The sequence below is a fragment of the Notechis scutatus genome, chromosome 6 (genome assembly GCF_049901735.1).
Source record: "Notechis scutatus isolate UNSWTSFEM ecotype Mainland chromosome 6, rNotScu1.2, whole genome shotgun sequence".
In the NCBI taxonomy this organism is placed as follows: domain Eukaryota; kingdom Metazoa; phylum Chordata; class Lepidosauria; order Squamata; family Elapidae; genus Notechis; species Notechis scutatus.
Genome location: NC_142014.1, coordinates 81991123 through 82016975, shown reverse-complemented (window position 1 = coordinate 82016975; position 25853 = coordinate 81991123). Strand labels below are relative to the sequence as shown.

At 45.4% G+C, this 25853-nt stretch overlaps 2 protein-coding genes across 2 annotated transcripts in view; both read right to left on the bottom strand.

Annotated features, from left to right (window-relative positions):
* Positions 1 to 25853, bottom strand: part of LOC113427841 (C-type lectin lectoxin-Phi1) — a 370378-nt gene that overhangs the window by 166379 nt on the left and 178146 nt on the right. The gene's annotated exons all lie outside the window — the stretch shown is intronic.
* On the bottom strand, positions 10042 to 16536 carry LOC148130275 (lithostathine-1-beta-like). Its single transcript, XM_087969141.1, has 5 exons — positions 16299 to 16536; positions 14408 to 14502; positions 13293 to 13433; positions 11060 to 11171; positions 10042 to 10293 (listed from the first exon to the last, which is right to left on the bottom strand). The coding sequence occupies exons 2-5, from the start codon at positions 14465 to 14467 to the stop codon at positions 10226 to 10228; spliced, it is 381 nt and encodes a 126-aa protein (XP_087825267.1). The 5' UTR covers positions 14468 to 14502; positions 16299 to 16536; the 3' UTR covers positions 10042 to 10225.

Here is a 25853-nt window from a genome sequence, read left to right as displayed (position 1 = left end):
TACCACCAGGCGAGCACCTAGTATTTATTTATTTATTTATTTATTTGTTTGTTTGTTTATTTGTTTATTTGTTTATTTGGTTTGTCAATTGCTTACAAGATAATAGGTATAAGTAAAAACATAGTTATGAATACGTGGATAGATATAAGAAAAATAAAAATAAAATAAAAAACAATAGGACAGGGACTGTAGGCACGTTGGTGCGCTTATGCACGCCCCCTACAGACCTCTTAGGAAGTGGGTGAGGTCAATAGTATATATATTATATATATAAACAGGTTTATATGTTTATATAAACATATATAAGCAGAGTAAATCTCACTTCCTTCTAGCACTGATGATGTTCCCTAGTTGGGTCATGTCTCCAGTTAGTGAGAAATCGTTGAACTCACATGATCTAATGGTTTCAAGACATCTCAGAAGGTCTCAACAAACAATAGATTCAACTATGTTCTTTTCTTAGTGATTCTATGTGCCAAATCTGTGCATCTTCTGATCTTGCACTATTTTCTATGCTCTGGATGGTTGTGTCTTAAAAGTGGAAGAAGGAGAGATTTCCTGGCAGTGAGAAAGATTACTGGAGGTTTTCAAGAAAAGGTTGGGCAACCATTTGGCCAGGGTGGTATAAAGACGCTGCCTTGCTCAGGAGGTTTCGACTCAGACCTTCAAGGTCCCTTCCAGCCCCGGGCTGGGACAACCACGTTTCCACCAGGCTTCTTTAAAAAGGGCTACAAAGAGAAAGGACCAGTTCCTTGCTAAATTTTGGGCATTTCTCAATCACCTTTGATCCACATCAGGCTTTGAACCTGTGTTGCCTGAAGGCATTGGATGGAAACTCTCAGCATTCCTAGCTGCAGGGAGAAAGGATGGGAATTATGGGGGCTGCAGTCCAAATGCACATCACGAGTATCCAGTTAGGACAGACTGTCCCAAATCACAGCAATGTCTCCTGTTCAGGTCGAGTGCTGATCAATTGGCCATGAATATCAGTCATTATATCTATGACTTGTCTTATTCAGTAGTTTTATTTTGGGAAGAAATATCTCCATGATTGAGTGGCAGAAGGAAGTGTCCCATCTTTTGTACCTTGTAATGAATTTCCTGAAGGAATTAGTTTCATCTGAATGAACTTGATGTCTTCAGCGTCTCTACTGCTGAAATGCTTTCATCTCGCTTTAGAAGGGCATTTTTTATCACTGGTTGTTGAGGTGTTTCTTTAATAGAATAACAGAGTTGAAAGGGACCCTGGAGGATTTCTAGCCTCTTCAAGCAATGGGTGGAAACTAATCAAGGAGAGAAGCAACTTAGAACTAAGCAGAAATTTCCTGACAGAACAATTAATCAGTGGGACAACTTGCCCCCAGAAGTTGTAAATGCTCCAACACTAGAAGTTAAAAATAAAAAAGATGTTGGATAACCATTTGTCTGAAGTGGTATAGGGTTTGCTGCCTAAGCATGGGTTGGACTAGAAGACCTCCAAGGTCCCTTCCAACTCTCTTATTCTATTCTGGCCCAACCCTCTGCTCAAGCAGAAGACACTAGACCATTTCAGACCAATGGTTGTCCCATCTCTTCTTGAAAACTTCCAGTGATGGAGCATCCATAGCCTCTGGAGACAAATCATTCTACTGATTGATTGTTCTGTCAGGCAATTGTTCCATAGATCTAGGTTGCAGCTCTCTTTGTTTAGTTTCCATCCATTGCTTCTTGCCCTGCCTTCAGATGCTTTGAAGAATAGTCTGATTAATCGGATTCTACCGATTCTGTCTGGCTCTGTAGAACCGGTAGCTCTGAAGAGCAGCAGACACAGAACCAGTTCTGTGTCTGCTGCTGTTTTGGCCCACCCGCCCGCCTGGGCTCTTACCTGACCTTTATTTCCTCCTTTTTCAACTTCAGCTGCTTTGCGCGGCACAGCTGTGGTCGAAAAAGCAGGAAAATGGTGCTTTTTAAAATGCTGCGCACCAGCGCGCAGTGGTGCTCAGCTTTCCGGGCAGCACAGTTGATGACATTTTACACACACACACAGCGTGCATCAGGTGCGCGTGCGAGCAAAACATGCATGTGTGTGCAAAACGTAAATCACCAAACTGGTAATTACACCAGTCGGATCCCACCCCTGTGACCCACCTCTTTGTCGCAGCCCTCAAATGTTGTAACATTGCTGTCATGTAACCCCTAGTCCCGTGATGGCGAACCTATGGCACGTGCCAGAGGTGGCATGCAGAGCTCTCTCTGTGGACACACACGCTGTCACCAGCTGCTCTTCTGGTTTCCGGCATGTGCACACCCACCAGTCAGCTGGTCTTTGGTTTCCAGCCCTCTGGCATGCGTGAAGACCAGTTGGACAGTGCGTGCATGCACACCGGCCAGCTGGTCTTCGGTTTCCAGCGCACTGGCCCATGCGTGTTCCACTTTGGTCACTCAGTGCCAAAAAGGTTCGCCATCACTGCCTGTAGACTGTAGAGGGCAGTCTACGTCTACCCTTTAAGTCCTAGCTGGGCTCTACAGGCAGTGAAATGGACAGCTCAAAAGCCTGCAAAGGCCCCACGTCCTCCATTTTCTGGCACAACTCTTAGCCGAGACTAGATATTTTTTTACCTCAGGGGAGAGATAATTCCCCCCCCCCTTTGCTTGCAGGCTTCCTTCCTCTCCTCTTCAGCCTGGAGTCCAGGTAAGGGTTTTAAAAAGGGTTAAAATAGAATGGAGGGAGGGACAGAGGGATGAATGATTGATTGATAGAGGGATGGATGGATGATTGATGGGTAGATGAGAGAGAGAGAATGACAAAGAGACAGACAGAGAGATGATGACAGGCAGATAGAAATTGAGGAGCAGTGGAATAGAATGGAATTAGGATAGGATAGGGAAAATGATAGAATAAAATAAGAATAGAATAGAATAGAAATTAGAATAGAATACGAATAAGAATAGAAATAGAAAAGAAATGAATTGAATTGTTTATTGACCAAGTGTGATTGGACACATAAGGAATTTGTCTTGGTGCAAATGCTCTCAAAAAAGAAAATGTAAAATATATCATAAGATGCAACACTTAGTGATAGTCATAGGTTACTAATAACAATCAAATCATACTAGGAAACAGAACAATTTAAATTGCAAAGATACAAGCAACATGGTTATAGTCATAAGTGGGAAGAGATAGGCACTAGGAAGGATGAGAAGAATAGTAATACATTCTTAGTAAATAATTTGACAGTGTTGTGGGAATTAGTTGTTTAGCAGAGTGATGGTATTGGAGAAAACTGAGTTTAATTTTAGCACCTGATTGGGGCCCTCTCCCTTCTAACACTGCTAATTTACCTAGCTGAGTGATGAAACATGAAACATCCAACAACCAAGCTCAGTGAGCACCAAGGGCCCCACAGACAACTTTTAACCTGAGCCACAGGTGTCAACAGCACACCTTTCCTGGAGGAAGCACCTTTCCTGCAGGAAGAGAGTGACCTGGGGTAGTGGATTCGTAGTAGCAAAAGGCGAAATGGCATATTCTTAGCAAACCATGGCTATTTGAGTGATGAGCAAATTATTTGGACAAAAAATGAGGGGGGGGGGGAGTGATGGGATAGGGACCTGGTACACACCCACCTCCCCAACCTGCTCCTCTCTAATTCTCCCTCGAGCCGCTCGGAGCATCCAGACTGTGGGATGTGCTTCTGAGTCCTCTTCTTTCAGGCTGAGCTTTAGACGAGGAAACGCTCCGCCCCTCCCACGTGGCATCGCGCAGCGTCTCCCCAGTCTTTGCTCAGCCTCGAAGAATCAGGCTGCGTTTCAAAGAGCTCCTTGGCTGTTTTCACTGAATCCTCCATTTCTCCGTCCCAATAAGGTTTGCCTTCCTTCCTCCTCCTGCGCAAAGGGTCCGGACTCAAGGAAAAAAAATTTCCTGTCCTCGGGCGAATTGTGGGCTCACAGCGCTTTTAGCGGACGCCCCCCACCCTTATCAGATCTCGTCGCTGCCTTCGCGTTGCCCGTGGCACGCGCTCCTTCGCTGGATTCCCCCCACCCTAAACGCCGACCGGGAGGGCTATCGCCCTAGGGCTCTAGGCGCGCCGAGCTGACCGGCCAAGCCCTCCTTTTCCTTTCCGTCCCGAAGGTGTCCCGGCAGTTCAGCTCGCGGCCGCCATTTTGGCTCCGCCTGGTGGTGGCGCCAAAAATTTTTTTTCTCTAATATTCAGCTGCGGTGAATTGGAACTCCAGGCCTAGGGTTAAAGCCTAGCTGCCCATTTTGAACTGCCTGGCTAGTCTTGGTTAGTGCTTGTTGGCCTCCCGCAGCCCTTTCGGGCGAAGTTGCAGCCCCTCCGGTTTTTCTTCTATTGTCTGGAGGCTGGCTGCCAGAGGCCTCCTCTTCAACTCTAGGCCTCAGGCGTTATTCGACTGATTCGGCCGGTACTGAGAGATATACATTCAAAAATAATAATAATAATAATAATAACTATAATAGAATATATATTTGATTCAAATACAAAAGGAATAACAACAAAAAAAGAAATAATTTTTTTGGTACAGAAATTTTTTTCTCTTAGATATTAAATATATCGGAGTACCTGGATATTCAGCTGATATAAAGAAAATAAAAATAACTAAAAAAAAGGACAAAAACAGCATTACATATCTAAATATATATATTTTTCTGTTATCTCTGTACAAGTAAAATTCCAAAAGGGGAGCGGGCCAGCCTCATCCTCACCCGGCCTTATCCAGGCCTGATCTGGGCGAGCCAACCGCCCTTATTAATCTCTATTATTCAATATGGCAGACGACAATTCCTCTAAACGTCCTTCATTGAAGGCTAAGGCAAAGTCCCACTACTTGCGCAGGCAGGACAAGGAACCTAAGGGCTCTAGAAAGGACAAGGAACCTTCCAAGGCCTCTCAACGTGACGCCTTAAGGCGCCACAAGGCGTTAGAAAAAGAGTTCGACAGGCGTTCAAGGGAGTCCCGCTCGGAGCCGTCTCTACCTCCTCCTCCACCCCTACCTCTATTCAACCTCCCCCCAGGCCTTTCTTCCCTACCTAGGCGCAGTTCGCCCCAGGGTCTCCCGACCCCGGTCCTACGATTAGTCTGACACCTGAAGCCACTTTTACACCCACGGCTGCTGGTCTGCGCCAGGATGAACCTTCTACATCTGAGGTTCCACCTCACATCAGGGCTTGGATGGAATCAGCCATCCGCCAGAGTGATATAGAGGAACTACAGCACATGTCCAGATCAGGCTTCTCTCCTCGAGTCTCCGAACACGACTCCTTGTCTATCAGATCCCTTCCACAACCGGTCCCCCGGTTGATCAGGTCCTCTCTCAGAGGGACAGCCCTCCTCCGGTTGGGGCCCAGGTTGAGGAGGAAGGGGACTTTGGGGACTTCGAGGAGGAGGATTCCCAGATGGGATCCTCCCGCTACAGTGAACCTCCCTTAGAGACTGACATCATGGAGGGGAGATGTCCGAGGGCGAGGGCACTTCTCCTGACCAACCCACCTTTGGGGGCTCTTCAAACCGCACATGTTCAAGTCCCTCCTCCTTAAGGCCAAGAATGTCTCGGGCCTTCTTTCCCAGGCCCCTGCTGACCTCCCCCCATCCCAGAGGGCCCAGAAGACTCCATTTTCACCCAACCAGTGGTTGAAGCGGAGGTCATCCCATCCCCCCATATTCGTGGATCTGGTAGCGAAGCAACTATCCTCCACAGGGACCCCTCCCACACCCTCTAGCCAAGACAAGAGATTCTTTAATCTCGATTCGGCACTGTCCAGCCTCCTGAACATTCCAGAGGTCGATGACCCCATTGTGGGTCTAGCTTCCTCCTCCACACCTAGTGAGGCCCTAGAGGCCTTGAAACCTGAGGACAAGCGGGTGGAGCTGGCCCTACGCAGGGCACACCTATCCGACGCCTGGGCCATTAAGTCAGCTACCGCCGCCTCTTTTTCACTAGGTCCTCTATCCGCTGGCTACGTCAGCTCAGGAACACGCCCCGCTTCCAACCTGAGGGCGCACCAGGACATTGCGGCTAGTGGCTGCAGCCGAGTTCTCGGCTGACGCCACTTACCAGTTGGTGAAATTCTCTTCCAGGGCCATCACGTCCCACGTCACGGCTCGTCGCCTGCTATGGCTCAAACACTGGCAGGCGGACGTAAAGAATAAGGTCAAGCTGGCCACTGCCCCTATTACAGGAGACAAACTGTTTGGCCTGGCCCTCGAACCCCTGCTGGTCGAGGGTCGCAGTAAGAGGAAGTACTTGCCTTCCCTTTTTCGAAGATCGGAGACCAGGGGCTCCCAGCCCTTCGGAGGAGCTTTCCCGCCCTTTCTACCAACCCCCTTCCCGCCCAGATTCCCCGACCCCTTCCTTCCGATCCCAGGATCGCACGGACTCGGGCGACAGAACTAGGCGCGGGGTGGTTATAAGAGATCCTTTCGGGGACCGGGAGGAAGGCCCTACCGCAGAAGGTAGAGCCTCTTCCTCCCTCCCCATTGGTGGCCGCCTCAGCCACTTCGCCGCCCAATGGGATAAATCCACTCCGATGCATGGGTTAGGGACACAATAAGGTTTGGTCTCGCCTCGAGTTCAAATCCACTCCCCTGATCGTTTTTTTCCATCCCCCTCCTCAGGGGATCCCACTAAACGTGCTCTAATGGATGCAGCCATCCATCACCTGCTTGATATCCAGGCCATTCAACCTGTCCCTCCGGCTCTGAGAGGAAAGGGATTTTACTCCCATCTCTTTGTGGTGCCCAAACATTCTGGGGGCTGGAGAGCCATCCTAGACCTGAAACGGCTCAACCGTCACCTTATCCAGCGCAAATTCAAAATGCACACCTTGCAATCAATTCTCTTAGGCACCAGGCGGGGAGACTGGCTGTCCTCCATAGATCTCTCTGAGGCATACCTCCATATTCCAATCAGGCCCTCTCATCACAAATTCCTTAGGTTCTGTTACAATGGCCTTCACTATCAATACGTGGCCCTACCCTTTGGGCTGGCCTCGGCCCCAGGTCCTTCACCAAGGTCCTGGCGGCCCTGGCGGCCCACCTCAGGAGCATTCCCGTCCGCCTCCACTGCTACTTGGACGATATCCTTATTCTATCCCCGTCCAAGTCCCAGGCAGTCAGGGATACCAGGGTCACCCTCTCAGCTCCTACGGGCACATGGGTTTCTAGTCAATTGGCAAAAGAGCCAACTTACCCCTTCCACCCGAATCAACCACTTGGGTGCCATAATTGATTCGGTCTCAGAGAGAGTTTTCCTCTCCCCAGAGAGGTTCCTTAGCATTCAAACACTGGTCAAACAAATTAGACGTTCTAGGAGGGTGGCCTTGCTTGACCTCTCTAGATTGTTGGGCAAAATGGTGTCATGCATCTCTATTATTCCCTGGGCCCGCTTACACAGCAGGTCCCTCCAGTGGTTCCTGCTCCCGTTCCAAAGATCCGGAAGAAGCAACTCGAAGGTCAGAGTCAAGGTCCCTCCAAAGGTCCTCACGTCTCTTCTCTGGTGGACCAATCCGCCATCAACAGAGGCCACCTCTTCGCGGAGCCTCAAAGACTCACCGTCACTACGGATGCAAGTCTATCCGGTTGGGGTGCTCATCTCAACTCACTCTCGGCACAAGGCAAATGGTCGCCGACCGAACAAAGATGCAGCATCAACTGGCTAGAGCTCCACGCCGTCCATCTGGCTCTGCGCAGCTTCCCCCAGATCCGCAATCGTCACGTTCTCGTTCTCACAGACAACGTCACGGCCAAGGCCCATATCAACAGGCAAGGGGCACCCAGTCCATTCAGCTGATGAAGGAAGCCGGCGCCTTTGCCGCTGGGCAGAGGCCAACCTCCTATCACTAAAAGCCGAACACATCTCCGGAATAGACAATACCCAGGCGGACTGGCTGAGCAGGGCCACGGTGGACCAAGCAGAATGGCGACTCCATCCATCCCTATTCGAGGAAGCGTCCAGGATATTCGCCTACCGCTGGTGGATCTATTCGCTTCCCCATCCAACACACAACTTCCACGGTTTTTCTCCCGGTATCCGTCTCACGGGTCGGAGAACCACGACGCTCTGCGCTGCCCATGGCCCCCAGGGCTCCTATATGCCTTCCCTCCACTCCCGCTAGTGCCCAGAGTCATTCAGAAACTCATTCAGGAGAGGGCAGACCTTCTCCTGGTGGCTCCCTATTGGCCCAGGCGACCGTGGTTTGCGGACCTCCGCAACTTATCGGTAGCGCCCCATGGCGGATCCCCGGACAGGGTCTCCCTCTCTCAGGGGCCCCTTCTACATCTGGAGCCTCAATGGCTCCAGTTAGCCGCCTGGAAGTTGAGCGGATCCGTCTGACCAGCGAGAACCTCTCAAGCCAAGTCATCGACACTATTTTGGACGCCAGGCGACCCTCCACTACACAAATTTATGATGCCACTTGGAAGGGTTCTGCAAGTGGTGTAGGGGGTCCCAGGTTGACCCTCTCTCTCCCTCCGTGGCTCAGATCCTGGAATTTCTTCAGGAAGGCCTTCGCAAGAGGCTTGCACCTAACACCCTGAGACGGCAAGTCTCTGCCCTCTCAACAGTGGTCTCCTGTGATAACTACGGCTCCCTTTCCCATCACCCCGGGTTAGATCCTTCCTTAGGGGTGCCACCAACCTGTGCCCTCCCACTGTTCACAGATTTCCCACATGGGACCTCAACAAGGTCCTAGTTTCTCTTACACGTCCTCCGTTTGAGCCTTTGAGGGATTCATCTCTTCAGTTCCTCACCTTTAAGGTAGTTTTTCTAGTAGCCATCACTTCTGCTCGTCGAGTGTCGGAATTAGCAGCTCTGTCCGTCAGGAGCGATCTATGCGTGTTCCATGCAGACCGGGTTGTCCTGCGTCCTGACCCCACTTTCCTACCCAAGGTTAACTCGCCCTTCCATAGATCACAGGAACTGGTTCTACCAATTTTTGCCCTAGACCCTCTGGGAACAGGGAGGTTCTCTGGCACACCCTAGACGTTAGAAGGGCCTTGCGTATATATATTAAGCGCACTCAATCCTTACGAAGGTCGGAATCTCTTTTCCTATCCTTTCAACCCAAGACGCTAGGGCTCAAGGTTTCTCCTTCCACTATCAGCCGCTGGATCAGGGCGACCATTGCCAGGTGTTACCTTTCCCATTCTCTGCCTGCACCTGGTGGAATAACTGCCCATTCCACCAGGAGTGCAGCCACTTCGGCGGCCTGGGCCACACAAGCCCCCATCGCTGACATTTGTAGGGCAGCCACCTGGGCCTCTCCGTCCCCGTTTATCAGGCATTACAAGATAGATACGTATGCCTCAGCGGAGGCCTCCTTTGGCCGGCGGGTCTTACAGAGGGTTGTCAGTGATCCGGAGGGGCCTTCGGCCAGACGGAGTCCCACCCATAGGACAGCCAAGCTTTGGTATGTCCCACAGTCTGGATGCTCCGGCGGCTCGAGGGAGAATGGGGCGTTGGTTCTTACCTGATACGCCCTTCTAGGCGAGCCGCGAGGAGCATCCAGCCCCACCCTAGTATCTCCGTCTGGTGGGGACTCTTATTTTCAGCCAAGGAGCCAATAGTAGATTAGAAAGGATCAATAACTTCTCTTCTCGTTATCGCAAAAAACTGGGGAGACGCTGCGCGATGCCACGTGGGAGGGCGGAGCGTTTCCTCGTCTAAAGCTCAGCCTGAAAGAAGAGGACTCAGAAGCACATCCCACAGTCTGGATGCTCCTCGCGGCTCGCCTAGAAGGGGCGTATCAGGTAAGAACCAACGCCCCAATTTCTTGACATATTGGCAGCAGGCAGAGGTAGACCATACAACAAGCAGGACACTAAGTGATTCTTGCCATGTCAACTTGGGCTCGTCTGAGTTGGAGGTTGGACAATTTAAGCAGTACATAAGCAGTCTTGTGGATTCTTCTAGTGTGGAGTGTCCCAACCTTGGCCACTTTGAACTCCCAGAATTCCCTGGCTAGCTATGGGGAATTGACCTCCATGGGTCTTAAAGTGGCCACAGTTGAGAAACGCTAATGAGAAAGGACAGCAACAAAAGATATAAAATTGAAAATAGTTTATTGGTTTTCACAGGAAAGTATTGGACCCTTATCCTGATGGGATTGACGTTGTAGGCTTAGAGCTGGTGGCCTTCAAGGATTGGGAAAAAAGGAGTCTCTTGTAGTCAAGACATTTCTCAACTTAATTCCAAGAGCCATTGCATCCCTAATGAAAACCTCCTCTCACTAAATCCTCATCATGCAAAGGAACTGCGCTTTGTTTGAACAATTTCGATTCTTCCATTTTTTAAATCCTGAAAGAGAAAAGCGAGAGGAGGTTGGGCATGTGTCTCTCTCGCCACATTTACCTTTGCATAGAAGGAGCATATCCCATTACCCCCCCCCCTCCCCATTTTAAGCATTCAGAGCAGGATGACCCTAGCCATGAACTTTATGAGGGCTTCACAATTTCTCCCGTTCTTGTAGTGCACAACCCCTTATCTGACATGCTATCTTTGGACTTTCATCACTGACTGCAGCCTTCAGCTTAAGGCCTTCCCGGTTGATTTCACTGTACTTTGTAATTACATAATGTTCCCAGTCTTTTCAAGCTGTAGGTCATATTCTACCAACAACTTATTGCCTGGATCGGGTTTTTGGTACAGTGGAACATACAATATTCTATATTCTAAGGGATGCATGGCAATGGGATGAGGAAGAGGGAGAGAAGGAGAAGCAGGATCAGGAGGAAGAGAAGGAACGAGGAGCGGGAGAAGGAGGAGAAATGGTGAGGGAGGGATGGTAGTGGTGGTGATGGAGGAGAAGAAGGAGGAAAGGGAGGTGGTGGAGGTGGAGGGGAGGGGTGGTGGAGGTGAAGAAAAAAGGGGAGGGGGAGGAGAAATGGGAGGAGGTAGAAAGGAGGAATTTGAAGACCAGCCCATTTGAAGTTTGGTCTTTGAGGACAATTCTCACTCCTTCCTAACTTGTTACATATTAGAAGGAGCAACCATGTTTCTTCCTAGAAGTCTTCCACAATGGCTTCCAACCCCATCATTCTTTGGGTGGGTGCCCCATTCTCACCTGATGTGGCAGACAGCTGGATGCAACTCAAGTAATTCCTTGGTCTAGGAAAGGTTGCATCCCAGGATACATAGGTAATGGTTGAGTAATCAGTCCATTTCCAGCATTTTTTCTATAAAAAGAGGAGGGATTATTGCTTTTTTAAATACCTTGATAGAGGCTGAGAATATCTGTGTGGCTAATTGCCCTCAAAGCATCTTGTGTTTGGCCACAGTGCATGTCAACCCTGCTGTGCTTGGAGAAGCCAAGATGGTCAATCAGACCTATCACTTGGCCCAGAAAATCTCTAGGAATCCATTTCATGTGAAGGGACTTCTTTATGGAGGGCAAAAAGGGGTGACGTGGACTTCAACAGGCTCTTGCTGAGAGAGACTTCCAAGTTTTGGAGACAATTGAATTGAATCGAATCCTTTATTTGGCCAAGTGTGATTGAACATGCAAGGAAGTTGTCTCCAATGCAGAAGTTCTCATTATACATACAAAGCAACAGAATAATAATAATAATAACAACAATAACAACAACAATAATAACAATACCATTAAGAAGAGGAAGTTAAGATAAGGATAATACTACTACTACAGATAGGCTACATGAGTAAATATACTTAGATGTAAGACACTATTGTCAGTATTAAGAATTCAGCAGATTGATGGCATGGGGGGGGAAAGCTATCACTCTGTCTAGTTATTTTGGCATGTAATGCCCTGTTGCAGAGTCACAAGGGCAGGAATTGAAACAGTTTATGTCCAGGAGTTGAGGGGTCTGGAAATATTTTCTCAGCCTTCCTCCTGATCTGCACATTATACAGGTCCTCAATGGCAAGCAGGCTGCTTCCAGTTGTTTTTTCTGCAGTCCTAACTGTCTGTCGAAGTCTGTCCCTGTGCTGTTTGGTTGCTGTATCAAATCAAACAGTTACAGAAGTACATAAGATGGACTCATTTATTTATGTAGTCTTGTTTATTCATTGACTTATTTATTTAAAACATTTATACAGCTGCCCATCTTTCAACCAACACTGGACGGCTTCCAATCCAAAGTGAAGAAACATTTAAAGTCATGTTAAAATTATAAAACTTGACCGATTGTGAATACGCTAAAAGCAACACACACACACACATACACACACAAAAGCAACACATCGGTTCTTATGTGTGATTATCCAATTTTCTCCTAGCTAGGAAGCCTCCCATTAAATGGCAATACAGGTTATCCTTCACTCATGACAGGTTGTTTAGCAACTGTTCAACATAAAGATCATCCCGAAAACGGGGACCTACGACTTGGATTCAAAGTTCCAATGGATGGGTACCTTCCTCTGTCATGTGACCAAATTTTGGTTGCTTGGCAATCTAGACACATTTCTGTTTGCAGGGTCATGTTGTCTCACAACATATTTTACGACAGTTTTGCTAAAACCCAGCACATACTTTCGGTTTTTGGCAAAACTATACACCCTTAGCAAACAATTGGCTCATTGACATCTGCCAGAAAATGACTTTATGGTCAAATATGTAAAAATGAGCAAAGAAGGTAAGGTCCAAAAGGCTCCCTTGCCATGGAGATCTCTTCCTCAACAGCCATTGGGGTCTATAACAACTTGCTGGCCAACTTGCTGTGGCCAATTCACCATGGGACAACTCATTGCAGGACGAGAGTTACCCTAACAGCAAACAAATGGTAGAATAGAATCGTTAAAGAAAGGATGCAAAAGAAGAGTCCAATTGAAATGTAAATGACAAAAAATTAAACAATTTTTTAAATTTATTTTAAATAATTGAATTGTTAAATTGTCCCGTGATGGGTTGTCTCACAGTGAGTGGTCCATTCTGCATTCTCTACAGGTGACCTGTTTGCCTATTCTTCCTTGCATTTCCTTCCACTACCTCTCCTTCCCTCTGCCTGAACTGCTCTGCTCGATCCAACCCACCTTTGTCTCCCTGATGTCTGTCCAAAGGTCCTCCTGATGCCCCCGTCCCATCTGTTGTTTCCTCCTTCCTTAAACACCTCCATTCCCAATGGAAATATCAGAGGAAGCGACAGATAGGATCCACATCCTTCAAGGAAGGGAGGCTGTCAATTACCCCAAATCTACGGGTCATCATCTCACAGCAAGAGAGAGTTCAGATGTGTAATTCTCCCAGGTATTTCTGAGGCCTCTTCTAGGGACCCCAAGGGGCAAGCCATGGAAACAGAGCATGGAAAAATAAAGAGCCAACTGGACTGGTTAGTTACCATGCAGGAATCATAGAGGCCAATCCAGACACCTTTACTGGTGATGTAGTTGGTGGAGATGTGACTCGCAATCATTTCCTGTTCCATCTTGGTGATGATGGAGGCCAGGTGAGCATGCTGGCTGTACTGCTGGCAGTTAGTCTGAAAGGATCCAAGAGAAGACCTTTTTAGATGAGCCTCTGATATGGGAGGTGCAGAAGAGCAAAGCCGACTTTCCCCGCGTTAGCGATGCTGTCTGGCTGGGAGACTTAGGGATGGGCTGGAGGATGTCTATGGGCACAAATACAGGCTTCCACATTCACAACTTTACGCATCATTTGCAAGATGACCTCATGAAATGCACAGCAACATTTGAATATCATTGTGTGTTCTGGGATCATGGAACTATAGGATTGGAGGGAGTCATGGAGGTTTTTTCAACCAGTATTCTTACCAAAAAAGAACACTCAGTCCATGCTAAATTTTGGTGCAAAACCCCCCAATAGGCAGCTCCATTGCTACCACTAGAAGAGTCTTTATAGCTCAGGGTTGAACGGTGGTGTCCTTGGTGATCTTGGTCATTATCTTGTATAAGTTTTGTAACCCAACTAGGTAACATCAGTGCTAAAAGGGAATGGGTTTGCGGAAAGGAGGAGGAAGAGGAGAAAGAAAAGGAGAATGAAGAGGAGGAGGAGAAGGACTGTACAGATCCTTAGTGCTTTCTGAGCTTGGTTGTTTTCTTGTAGACGTCTTAAGACCCAACTATGTAACATTATCAATGGTAGAACAGAATGAGGTTTGCTCTCTGTTTGTGTACAAGTGGCTTGCCCTGTCATTAATGGTGGGCCTGTTCTTGGTAGTTCCTTGATTCGAGTGTTGTTTACTGTTAATTTGTTTTTCTGAATTGATAGTTCCTTAAATCAAGCAGTAAACAATACCCCAATCAAGGAGAACAAATAATCAAAGAATAAACAAAGCCTAATGAAGGAACAACTAAGAACATGCCCACCAAAACTGGCAGAGCAACCTGGAGGCTTAAGGCTTGGATGCTGAAAGGGGCAGATCCAAGTGATCCAAAAGGCTCATTCCCAGTTCACATTGGCTTCCTTCAAGTTCATAAGGTAGTTTCTTCTTACCTCAGCATCTTTCCATGATTGGGGTACAGAATGGAACCCATAGCATTTGTCTTGGAACATGAACCAACCTGCGGGGCAACTTATAGCTTCTATGCCTGTTCAAGAGAGAGAAGAGAGCGTGATCAGGGAAGTCAGAAGAATCAAAATGGTTCAAATATTTTCCCTAGAACCCTTTGATGCTCCTGGAGAAGAAGCTCCGAGGAAAGGGCTTGGGATTGCAGGGCATAAAACATTTCCTGGCAAGTGAAGAAGTCTGCTAGAAGAGTTGAAGAAGATGAACAGCCAGCTCTTTGTGGACTGTATCAGTCAAATAACAGAGTTGGGACATTGGAGGTCTTCTAATCCAACCCTTGCTCAAGCAGCAAACCCTACACAATTTCAGACACATGATTGTCCAAACTCTTCTTTAAAAGTGCCAACGTTGGAGAACTCTCAGCTCCTGGTGGCAAGTCATTCCACTGGTTAATTGTTCTTACTATCAAGGAATTTCTCCTTAGTTCTACGTTGGGTCTCTTCTTGATGAGTTTGCAGTTAACAAAACCATCTCCCAGTCTGGAACCCTGTAGAACAGGACTGTCAAACTCACGTCATGGTGGCATCACATGATGCATTGCAGTTTTTCCACCTTTGCTGAACCAGGCGTGGACGTGACCAGAGCGTGACACATCCGGCAACAAATTTGACAGCCCTGCTCTAGAAGATGGATGGGTAACCATTTCAAAATTTTCCCCTGGCTGGAACTGAGGAGAATGAACAAGGTGAGCTTCAATCTTGTTGGGGAGAAACCCAGAAGCAGGAAATTCTAGGAGACCAGATGCAAAGGCTCTATTCTGCATCCCTTTTTCCTCCCTAGTGCTGAGCCATGATCAGTTTTTGCAGCAATGAAAATCTTCTCTCCATGCAACATGGAAAGAAGGAAGAGGACAGATAAGGTGGTGGCCATAAGGGTGTGATGGAAGGTCCCCGCTGTGGAGGTTCCAAGTAATATGCCTCTGGAATAAAAACCAGAGGCATCCATCTCTCTTTAAAGTCTGTTTATTAGGAACATATTAAATTGGCAAGGTCTTGGTGTAATTCTAACTCTGGCCAGATTCCAGAATTACACCCAGTAAAAAGCAGATGTTTGAAACTCCCCCCAGTCACAATCTCCAATCAATTCTCAGTCCATCAATACGATGACACCAAACTGCACCTTCCTCCAGCTGCAGGCATCTTCTCTGTTCCCACGGGAAGGAATGCCATCTAGACATAACATTCCCCCTTTATCACTATAAACCCCATTTCAACAGTGTAATGGAATGAGCACTTGTCCCAACTTCTGCCAGCCTAGCAGTTCAAAAGCATGTAAAAATGCAAGTAGAAAAATAGGGACTACATTGGTGGGAAGGTAACAGTGTTCCGTGCGCTTTTGGCATTTAGTCATGCTGGCCACAGCGCTGGCTCTTTGGCTTTGTAATGGAGATGAGCATCACCCCCTAGAGCCGGAAATGACTAGCATGTATGTGCAAGGGGAACCTTTACCTTTATGAGTCCCTCCAGCCTTTTCCAGTGGGTTTAGGACAATTCGTCCCAGCCAACTGACCATGGCCAACTTGCCACAGTAAAATTCAATGCTCTATTAATCGTTTCATTCAGTTACTTTGATTATTGGTAACCATGTTTTCTTCAAAAATGATTGTATTTCTGGATTGTCTTTATTATTGTCGACCATGGTTCCATTGTAATTAATTTAAACCGTTGCATTTGTTGAAATGTCCTGAACGAGTTCTACAATGTTGAGTTGGCCATGGCAAATTGGCTGCGGTGAATTGTCCCATTCTGCTTTCCAGCTACGTTTTGCTCAAGGAAATGAGGACTGAATTACCTGGAGTGAATTCCCTGGAGGACTCACCTGATATAATGAAGTTGGCAACCAAGAAAATCAAAACCGAGTGATGGAAAAATCTTGAAAATCAGAAGGAAAGAGAGAATGTAAGAGCATGCACATTTTGAAAGTTAAGCCATAAAGACCTTTATTCTATCTCTTTTGGGTAGCCTTGCTTCTGACTACTGCCTGGAGCAGTCCCTGCTATTTCTTTGGCAAACATTTTCGAGAACACTGATGCCTTCTTTATTTTATTTACTTATTCAGGTTCTACAACCCAGTGACTCAAGGCAAATTACAGTTCTCAAACAAATAAAATCAGAACAATTAAATATAATAAACACATGCAAGAATAAATACATAGAGTGGTGGAGACAATTAACAGTAAAGTCCTTAATATGTTGGGTGCTCCAGGCTGTTTAAAAACAGCCAAGCTTTTAAAACCTTATTCTAAAAGGCCAACATTTTCATTTCCAAGGGAGGAATATTTCACAAAGGAAGGTCCACGGCAGAAAATTCCTGCCAACTGACAATCTTGGGCTGATGGGATCTATGGCATGGCCAAACTGTTGCATCACATAGGATGGATAGAGATTTTTTGGAAAGCTGAATAACAGTTGGAAGGAATCTAGGAGGTCTTCTAATCCAACCTCTTGCTCAGGAAAGAGACCCTACACCATTCCGTACAAATGTTTGTCCAAGCTCTTCTTAAAGACCTTCAGTGTTGGAGCATTCACAACTTCTGCAGGCAAGTTGCTCCACTAATTAATTGTTCTCACTGTCAGGAAATTTCTCCTTACTTTTAGATAGCTTCTCTCCTTGATCAGTTTCCATCCATTCCTCCCTCTCCTCCCTTCTGGTTTTGGGAAAATAAGTTGATCCTCTTTTCTTTTTGGTAGCCTCTCAAATATTGAAAGACTGTTATGTCACACCTAATCCTTCTCTTCATTAGACTAGACATATCCAATTCCTACAACTATTCTTCATATGTTTTAGCCTCTAGTCCCCTAATCATCTTTACTTTTCTCTGCCCTCTTTCCAGAGTCTCACCATCTTTTTATATTGTGGCAACCAAAATTGGATGCAGAATTCAAAGTAACCACCACATAACCCAATAATCCATCATGTTAACCAGTAATCCATTTTATAACCCAGTATTCCCAAGCCCTGTAGAGTTTTAAAAGTGATGTTCCCTTTGGAGCAGCGTTGAAAGAGAGCTTATTTGACCAATGGAAAAGGACAAAAAGGGAATTGCCTTACTTGTGTAATGCTATGGAAAATAAAATTCAGCACCCGCCTAATTCCAGTGTTTGGTGATGCTCTATTTCAACTATATCCTGCTGGATCAGACTGCTATCAGAAAGACTATCTGTCCAATGTAACACCAGAGAGCAAAATGCAAAATAAACCTACTTGAACATAGTTTCTGCTTGCCGGATCTCCGTCTGCTGCAGCCCACTAATTCTCTTGTGGGATTTATAGCTTTTCTGAAAGGGTGGGGCCATTAATGGTGCTTGCAAGCAGGACACACAAACAGCAAACTCAGGGCTGTTTTTAGTAAAACAGCAGCAAGAAGAACAGCAAAAAACCACACGGAGATCAGTTATATGAAAAATAAGAGCATTTGGAATAGATAAGAAGCTGTAGTAAACTTTCTATGAGTTGATTAAAGTGACAGTTTGTTAACAGAGGGTTTTAATGTGAAATATTTCTGGACTTTCTCAACTGTGTTAATATCAGATATGTAATGTGGGTTCCAGACTGATGAGCTGTATTCGAGTATTGGTCTAGCAAATGTTTTGTATGCTCTAGTTAGTAGTGTGATATTACCAGAGAAAAAGCTATGTAGGATTAGGTTAACAACTCTTAATGCCTTTTTGGCTATGTAATTACAGTGATTCCAAGACCCACAGGTAGACCAGAGAGCAAAAAGAAGGATCAGGACCACCTAACAAAGGAGAAGGTTGATTGCAGCTTACATCCAAGGATTTCGAGGGCTAGCAACTTCCCGGACTGGTTACAAAGACATGCTACTGGAATATAGCCAACAAGGCCTTAACCTGGGGATTATAACCACCTGCCTAACTTGGGGTGGGGTGCCACCCGGAATCCTATGGAAATGGTACATTCTGGCTGGAGAGGTAGAAATTGACCTTGTCCTTCTCTGTGAGGCTGCAGAGAGAAGCACCAGAAAAGAAGGGATTTCTGAAGGTGAACCTAGGGGGATCCAACCTCAAACAAAGCCCAGGGGGGCTGTTTCCGTTGTGTTAAAGAGGGTCACTGAGCAGACAACAATTTGAACCCACATCCAAGGCCAGCGACCAAGTAAGCCCCACCAAAAAGAGGCAAAGCTATGGCAAAACCCAAGACCATAGCCAATGAAGGGGACAAACAAAAACGGTTCTCTTTGCCCTCCAGTGAGGAGGAGAACCCAGAAGCCAGTCAAAGAGCATGGCAGCAGCAATGATGATCCACTGGTGAATGGTTACTTGAAACCAGTGGCGGTAAGGGTTAAGTTGAAAGTAGCCTCCTGAGGGCAGAAAGCAGAATTAGGAGACTGGATTGCCTTATAAACCCATCCCTAGCAGAGAGCCTTAGAATGCAATTGCTATGCAAAGCTAAAAGCACCCAACAATGTAGCATTCCAACAATTAGATGGCTCACTAATGTGTGTGGGGGTGGTGGTGGTTAGGTTCAGAACCTTCTCCTGTTCAGAAACAAAAGGAGATAGAAGTTAAGTGGCCCAGAGTTGTGCTGAAGTGGAAACCATCGGCTAGTCTCTCCTTTTCATGCTCTTCTTTTGGCACACATTGGATTCTATGACATTTTTTTAATCACAATCGGACTGCATCTGAGCAAGATGTGAATTCTCTTGTGGCATGTTTTGTCCTAAAAAATAAGGCTCTAAGTTCTTTAGAAGGTCCCTCCTTCCTTCCGAGACAGATCAGCTCTGAAGACCCTTGGATTACTGATATCAACACAAGCCCAAATAATGAAGTCCCTGCAAGCAAACAACCCAAATTAGGGAGCACCAAGGACCCCACAACCAAGCTATGTAGTAAACAATATTTGTAGCTCAGGGTTGATCTGTGGGGTTCCTGCTGCTCTCTGAGCTTGATGGTTTTCTTGCAGATACTACATGACCCATCTAGGGAACATCATCAGTTCTACAAGGGAGTGGACTTTGCTATTTTTATGGAATAGCTTGCCCTGCCAATGTTGATGTTGTGCTTTTCTCTTTGATAATAACCTTGATTAGTGTGTTGTTTTCCCACGTGATTATTTTTGTGTTAATCCCTGCTTATCTACTTATTGGGCACTGGAGAGGATGCGTTCTGGTCTTTTTGTCTCCGTCTCAGCTTTTTTATTGTCTCTCTTGAATGGTATGTAAATGTGTTCATCTTTTATGTGCATGGTTGATGGCTGAATTGTCTTAGTGCCAGGATTCAAGGAGTTTTCTTGTGTTTTTGGATTTAGCTTGGTCTAGGATGCTCATAGTTTCCCAGCTGAAACTGTGATTTTCACTGGATCTTCTGATGCTAGTTGGTGTTCATCAATGTGCTATGCTAGTTTCCCCCTGTCTGTCCTACATAGCAGCTGTTATAGTCCTAACCCTGAATATTGCAGATGATTCCTGTTTTTTTTCCTTCTGAGACTTTCAGTTTATTTAAGATATTTAAGAGAGTTTTAATTGGTTTGTGTGCTACGATGATGCCGCATGGTTCTAATAGTGTGTTGGTGGTTTCTGAGATGTTTTTGATGTCAGAGTGTCATATATCTGCCATTTCTGTTCTGACCAAAGCTTCCTAAACTGTAATTACTCACACACTTCTTTTAAAAACAAGACTTTTTTTTATTGCAACGCTGGGAATTGTTTTCATCCCCAGCCGGAATTAATCTCAAACAGTCCCCCGAGATAAGCACCCACCTTGCTTTTCTGTGAAGTGCTACCAATAACAGAAGTATCAAATGAACTAGAAAAAAACCCAACCAAAGTAGAAAAAAACCCAACCGAAGTACAAAGAGTTTCAAGAATGACTGAATCGATCGAACTACTTTGCTTTCTGCAAAGGTATCGTCATCTTGGCCTGACCTTTATTCCTTATGGGAGGGGCAATCACCTCCTAGCCTTACTCCTGAATTGCCCCTTTTGTTTCAGCTGCTCTTGCCTTCTAGCAGCTCTGCGCACATGCACACCGGGAACAGGCTCCCCTGAGTCCTCTGCCTCACTGCTGCCAGATTCCGCAGGCTCTGGAGGCAGCACCCCTGGCCCCATCTCTGTATTGGACGCAGAACCTTCGTCCAAGTCCTCTCCAGACTCCCTGACTGGTCCCTGTTCTTCCCCACTGACCGATTCCGCTGCTGTCTGCATTGGCTGCTGGTGAACCACAGCACATTTCCACCCGACTACGGAACACTATCGGTACTGCCTGGATTAGTTCATTTTGGATTTGGTTCTTTTTTGTTTTTGGCAATGAGCACCGGGAGTCCTCAATGAATGAAAACACACAAGAGAAAAATTCAGAGCATCATGTTCAATTGGATTGGAGTTTATTGATTAGTGACGCCACATGGAAAAGAAAGCCTGATGCACAGGCTTGTTCTGTGAGTCAGCAGGCTGATCTTGTAGTAGTCAGGGAGATTCTGGCTTTCAACCTTCAAGGTGTTTCCAGCTACATTCAGTACAGAGGCATCTTGCACAGATAAGTCTGTTTGGTCTCACAAAACTGCTCATTCCATGTTTTATAGTCTAGAAGAAATCAAATAATTGATGAGACATTGTTGCAATTTTTTGTAACAATCTTATCACCTGTACATAAGAAAGCATAGCATTTAGTCACAAAGGATCAACTTTTTTGGATAGCAACATTTAAACATATAGCTTTACCACTATAGTTTACAGATAGTCCTCAACTTACAACCATTCATTTACTACACCGTTCAAAGTTACAATGGTGCTGAAAAAAATTGATTTATGACTGGTTTTGACATGACTGTGTCAGGATTCCAGCAGTTACTCCAATTAAATTATGAGCCTCGAGCCACACTCCCAAAACTAAAAAGGATTTATTAGAAGTTAACATTCCAGCATTATTGTGAGCGTAGCCAACTCTGAGATACGTAACTCACTGTCAACCTTGATCCTACTTTCTCCCCCACCCCTCTGGGTGTATCATCCAACGAAACACGTCCATAGCCAAGAGTCATCAATCATACTGTCCAATTAGATTTTTGCGCAGCAGAAACTTTAGTCATCTAATCAGTCTCTGAAGAAAATATGAATGGAATGTACTGCTCTACCATGGCGTTCAATCTCTCTGCCCCCCCATTGGTGCTTGGATGAAGGGCCAATCTAAGACCCTGGGATGACCCAATAGACCGCAGGAACTCCCTCCAAAACTTGGCTGTGAATTGGACCTCTCTGAGATAATTCTCTGTGGTATTCCATGCAGGCGGGAGATGTGCTTCAGGAACAGCTTGGCTAACTGGCGGGCTGAGGGTAGTCTACTGCAAGGTATGAAATACGCCTGTTTGGAAAATAAGTCTATTACAGTCCAGATCACCGTGTTTCCCCCACTTTTCAGCAACTCCACTATGAAGACCATTGCAATCTCCTCTCATGGCCTCATCAGCTCTGCCACCATTTGTAGCAGTCCGGGGGCGTGGGTGTTTCCTGGTCGTTTTTTCATCATGGCTCAGATGGTGCAACTTCTCACATAATTGTCCACATCTTTCTTTATGCCAGGCCACCAGAACTGCCTCCGAGCCAAGTGTAAAATCTGATACACCCAGAGGGGTGGTGGTGGGGAAGCAGGATCAAGGGTGACAGTGAATTACGTATGTCAGAGTCAGCTATCTGTCAGTATTCCGGCAGTTACTCCAATTAAATCATGAGCCTCGAGCCACACTCCCAACACTAAAAAAGACCTTTGGTCCAATATAAGTATGGTATATAAAATCATACATTGCAATATCCTTCCTGTCAATGAATACTTCAGCTTCAACCATAACAATACAAGAGCAAACAATAGATACAAAGTCAAGGTTAATCGCATCAAACTTGATTGCAGGAAATACGACTTCAGCAACAGAGCGGTCAATGTTTGGAATACTCTACTTGACTCTCTGGTTTCTTCCCCAAACCCCAAAAACTTTAACCTTAGACTTTCTACTATTGACCTCACCCCTTTCCTAACAGGTTTGTAGGGGTCCTGCATAAGCGCACCAACGTGCCTACCGTCCCTGTCCTATTGTTTCTTTTATTTTTCTTATATGTATCCATGTATTCATAACTTATGTTTTTACTTATACCTATTATCTTGTAAGCAATTAACAAACCAAATAAAATAAATAAATAAAATAAAATGATGGCCCTGGCTCAGGAATTCTGGGAATTGAAGTCCACAAGTCATAAAGGGCCATCCTTTGCCACCTCTGTTCTATTAGATGGGTGCATACACTCTTTAGAGTCATTAGTGATAGAAATGGTCCCTAAGCGTACATAAATTACTAAATAGGGTTCAATCAGAAACGAAGCCCATGGGTTGTGTGAATGCAGTCTCTGATTTTATGCATATTGGCTGTGAAGGATTGAAAGGTTGTCTTTTTTCACACATCTGAAGAACACGTGATTGAGAAGTCTGATATAGTAGAACAGAAAATCTTCTTCTTACCATTGCCATATAGCTCAAAACAGTCCCGAGTCCCCTTGGTGTCAGAAGGTTGAAGGGGTGCCAAAGAAAGGTAATCCACCATGGATTTGTCTAACCATTTCATTTTTTTCTATAGAGAGAGAAAGCAACAATGGTATCATCTCTCCAAGTGTTTTTCCCAATGTTGCAGAAATCAGGATATTTTGTCTCAACTGTACTTCTCAATAACAAAAGGGTCAAATGTAAGAGGGATTAAGTTGTCCTAGGGGACAACTGCTTAAGCTGCTTTTGGCAGCCAGCAGTGTTTTTCAGCTGCCAAAAGAAACCAAGATAGGCTCAAGATCGAAAAGGAGATAACATTGCTTAATATTGCACTAGTGAGGCCACACTTAGAATACTTATAATCTAGTTCTAGCCACCATGATACCAAAAAAACATGTTGAGACTCTGGAAAGACTATAGAGAAGAGCAACAAAGATTAGAGGGCTGAAGGCTGAGACATATGATTAACAGTTGCAGGAAGTGAGTATGTCTAGTCTAATAAAGAGAAGGATTAGGCAGACTTCCAATATTTGACGGGCTGCCACAGAGCAGAGGGGTCTATCTACTCTTCAAAGCCTCTGAAGTAGGACAAGAAGTAATGGGTGGAAGATCATCAAAGACTGATTCAGCCTAGTGTGAGATTTTCTGAGAGTGAGGACAATTAATCAGTGGAATGGGGTGCCTCCAGAGGTGGTTTTTTTTTGTGCTCCATTGCTGGAGGCTTTCAAATATAGACTGGATAACCAGTTGACTGGGGTGGTCTAGGGCTTCTACTTTGAGCAGGAGATTGGACTAGAAGACCTCTGAGATCCCTTCCAGCCCTAGAGTTATATATTCTACTTTCCGTTCTAAAACACGAGAGAATAAATTCAGGCTCAGGTGATTACATGCATACATAGTTTCAGGGAAACTGAAAAAAATCCAGTCTAGCACAATACCACTGAAAAAGAAAAACAAGAAATCCAAGTAGAAACCAGCATGGTTTCACAAATATCTCTCCGATAAACTGAAAGACAAAAAGGACAAGTACAAAAAATGTAAAAGGGATATCAACAGATAGCCCGAATCTGCAAAGATAAACTCAGAAAAGCAAAGACTCAAAATGAACAAAGACTTGCAACAAAAGTCAAAGATAATGAAAAAAGTTTCTTACAACATAATAATGGTTGGTCAGCAAAAAGAGAAGATTGCAAGGAAGTAACAGGCAGTAGAGAGAAAGCAGAACTACTTAACTCATTCCTTGCATCAGTCCACGTGAAAAGAAACTATAACCCAACCTACCAAAAACATAACCATAAAAGGGAAACGAAATAAAATTTTTAGAAAGCAAGAAAATGTTAAGAGAACACCTGTTTGATCTTGATGAATATAAATCACTGGAACCTAATGGATTACATCCCAAAGTTCTCAAGGTGCTATGTGACTATTTCTTTAAAAAGCTATCCACTGCCATAGCCGAACCTCTAAGCATAATCTTTGAAAAATATTTCAGGACCAGCTCCTTGTCAAACCTATGGTCACTACCCACGGTCATCCCCATCTTCAAAAAGGGTGACCCCAGCCTAGTTGAAAATTACAGATCAATTTCTTTATGCTGCATCACCTGCAAAGTCATGGAATCAATTATTAACCAATCCATTATCCTCCACTTCAAGACAAACAACCTATTCTCTAACAAACAATTTGGTTTCAGAAAAAAACTGCAAAAACATGGACTATACCAGGGGTCCCCAACCGCCAGTCCACGGACTGGTACCGGGCCATGGAACAAGCCTTACCGGGCCGCTGGTTGCTGGGCGCCGCCATCTTTTTGGTAAAAAGCGCTTCGGTGAGCTTTTCGGGTAGAAAGCCATTTCTACCCGAAAAGCTCACCGAAGGCGTTGGCGCCGCCATCTTTTGACGAAAAGCGCTTCCGGTGACATCACCGGAAGCGCCTTTCGTCATAAAAGATGGCGGCGCCAGTTGACGCTTGGTACCGGGCGCGGCGCCCAGCTGATGCTGGAACCGGGCCGCGGCGTCGAAAAGGTTGGGGATCCCTGGACTATACAACTCGATCAGGGCAAAGTAATAGACGCTATTTACACAGACTTCTGTAAAGCTTTGATTCAGTGATACACAACAAACTACTTCTAAAACTAAAATCTTATGGTATCTCTGGACACCTGCATAACTGGATAGCTGCATTCCTGTTAAACAGGCAACAAATGATCAAAATAGGGAACACTCTATTGAATCCCGTACCTGTCAACAGTGATATCCCCCAAGGCAGCATTCTAGGACCAACTCTCTTTGCACTCTACATAAATCACCTCTATGATCAAATTAAGAGCAACTGCGTTCTTTTCGCTGATGTAAAGCTGTTCAATACCACAGACAATACTGCTACTCTTCAAAAAGACTTCAACTATGTATCAGAATGGTCAAACAAGTGGCAACTTCAAATCTCAACAAACAAATGCTCTGTCTTACATATTGGCAAAATAAATCAGAAAATAAAATACAAGCTGAATAGTCAAGACCTTGTTGATGATCCAAACTCTGTCAAGGACCTTGGAGTACTCATCTCTAATGATCTAAGTGCTAGAGCCCAAAAACTTTAAACTTAGACTGTCTACTATTGATCTCACCCCTTTCCTAAGAGGTCTGTAGGAGGCGTGCATAAGCGCACCAATGTGCCTACTGTCCCTGTCCTATTGTTTCTTTCTATTCTTATCCATTTCATGTATTCATAAACCATGTTTATGCTTATACTTGTTATCAAATACTTGCTTGACAAATAAAAATAAATAAATAAATAAATAAAAATGATATCTCAGAACCATTGTACCATATTGTTGAAAATTTCCGGAGCACCAGGGAACTACCAATGGATTGGAAAAGAGCTGAT

Bases quoted from the DNA above. Each gene is read 5' to 3' on its own strand.
- LOC148130275 (XM_087969141.1), bottom strand. From the start codon at position 14,467: ATGTTCCAAGACAAATGCTATGGGTTCCATTCTGTACCCCAATCATGG. The intron at 13,434-14,407 runs GTAAGAAGAAAC...GGATCCTTTCAG, and splicing joins AATCATGGAAAGATGCTGAG to ACTAACTGCCAGCAGTACAG. The intron at 11,172-13,292 runs GTAACTAACCAG...CTCTTTTTATAG, and splicing joins GCCTCTATGATTCCTGCATG to AAAAAATGCTGGAAATGGAC.